The sequence below is a fragment of the Emiliania huxleyi genome (genome assembly GCF_000372725.1).
Source record: "Emiliania huxleyi CCMP1516 unplaced genomic scaffold EMIHUscaffold_5022, whole genome shotgun sequence".
Lineage (NCBI taxonomy): Eukaryota > Haptophyta > Isochrysidales > Noelaerhabdaceae > Emiliania > Emiliania huxleyi.
The window spans coordinates 1-1,633 of NW_005198229.1; the positions used below are offsets into that span (position 1 = coordinate 1).

Below are 1,633 nucleotides of genomic sequence, written 5' to 3' on the forward strand. Positions count from 1 at the left end.
TAACCAGCCGCCATAGTTGCACCCGTCCCAGTGCGTGCCGTTGAAGTGCTCGAAGAGTGACAGCGTGCGCGGCTCCTTTGCGTTGCCGATGGTGCATGGTGGGCACTCGGGTAGTCTCGAGCGGTGGTAGATGCACCTCGTCGTATCGCCCATGCCGGTGCAGCGCGTGTCGAGGGTGATGGCACCCTTGGGATGGTTGAGGTGGCCCTGCGCCTCGTAGAGCCACGCCTGGTCGTGCAGCTCGACGGTGGGGCCGATCAGGTCGATGCCCAGCACCGCGCCCCCGCCCCGATCTGTTTCGCCGCATGGAAGTGCGCGCGCGTCGCTGCGGGCACCGACGGGTCGCTGACGATGGCGTCGGACATGTCCTGGCTGTAGGGCGGCAACACTCCAACAGAGATTTCTACATCGATGTTATGAAACACTAGCTGCGGGGCTCGCTAAACGCTCGCCGAGCTCCATGCTGTGCAACACCACCTCCTCACTAATCGTCAGGGGCGCGGAGAGCGCAGTGCACTGCGGTGAGGCTGCGCAGCGGGGGCTCACCCCCTGCACCGCGCTCAGCGGCGCAGGGGAGGGCGGTCGGTGGCGGCGGCGGCGAGGCGCGAGGCGGTGGCGGCGGTGGTGCGGGCGGCGGGATGACAGGGGAGGCGGCGGGATTGACAGGGGAGGCGGCGGCCACGAGCGGAGCGGCGCGAGAAGGGGGGGGGGGGGGGGCGGCGAGGCGCCGGTGAGCGAGGCGCCCGCGCCATCAGAGGGACGCGCCGCTGCGAGATGGAGGGCGGCGGTGACGGAGGCGAGGCGCGAGGCGGCGGCGGCGGCGGCGGCGGCGGCGGCGGCGGCGAACGGCGGCACCGAGTCTCGGTGAGCGGCGGCGGGAGGAGGAGCAGCGGCGGCGCTCGCTCGCTGTTGACGGGAGCGCTTTTGAGCCTGGGAGCCCATGCCACTGCGACCGGCGTGCTCGGGAACGGAGATCGCGCGCGCGCCGCCACTCACGACGCGCGCGCGATCTTCGCGGAGTCGGGTCCCCAGAGGGAAGCGGTCTTCTCGGCCGACGTCCAGCGGCGCGCAAGGAAGCAGGCGCAGCGGAGGCGGCCTAGCACCGGCTCGGCGCCGGGCGGTTGCGCTGCCCGCGAGCCGCGTCCTGAGCCTCGGCAGCGCGCTGCGCGGCGCGGCGCTCGCGCTGCTGCGGTGCCGAGAGCGGCATGATGGTTCGCCAGCTGAAGTTCGAGACCTGGGTGGCGGCTTCACCAGCTCAGTCCGGCGCTTCGCTGGGGCTACCCTTATCGATCAACACTTTCGATAGACCGAAAGTAAGATCGTTCGGTGCAGAAACCCCGGCCATGCCCATGTAACGCAATTGTGCTCGATTTTTTGGTAGAAGTGTCTCCAAGTCTTCTGGACCCATCGATGGCCGTCGCCTCGACGCCGCTCGTCGCGGCACCATCGTGCCCGGCCTGGGCGAAGCATCGTCGCGGGCGCCAGCCGCAGTTCGACGGCAAGCCGTGCGAGCCTGCCGAGGAGGAGGACATGTGGCTGTGCCTGGCCGACGGCCGCGCGCGCAGCACCGCCGACCTGAAGCGCCTGGCGACAGCCGCTCGGGTGCGAGCGAAACGAGCAGGAGATGCAGCCG

At 70.5% G+C, this 1,633-nt stretch overlaps 2 protein-coding genes across 2 annotated transcripts; one reads left to right on the forward strand and one right to left on the reverse strand.

Annotated features, from left to right (window-relative positions):
- Positions 1-22: 22 nt before the first annotated feature.
- EMIHUDRAFT_256601 (hypothetical protein) lies at positions 23-365 on the reverse strand (the record flags this gene model as incomplete). Its single annotated transcript, XM_005766637.1, has 2 exons — positions 23-228; positions 336-365. Coding segments are annotated over 2 exons (236 nt in total), but the record flags the coding sequence as incomplete, so codon positions are not given.
- A 198-nt stretch (positions 366-563) lies between these two features.
- Positions 564-1,214, forward strand: EMIHUDRAFT_374203 (hypothetical protein). Its single transcript, XM_005766638.1, has one exon. It carries the CDS (start codon positions 775-777, stop codon positions 1,207-1,209), a length of 435 nt encoding a protein of 144 aa, XP_005766695.1. The 5' UTR covers positions 564-774; the 3' UTR covers positions 1,210-1,214.
- Positions 1,215-1,633: the final 419 nt, after the last annotated feature.

Excerpts from the sequence above, each read along its gene's own strand:
- EMIHUDRAFT_374203 (XM_005766638.1), top strand. The coding sequence starts at position 775 with ATGGAGGGCGGCGGTGACGGAGGCGAGGCGCGAGGCGGCGGCGGCGGC.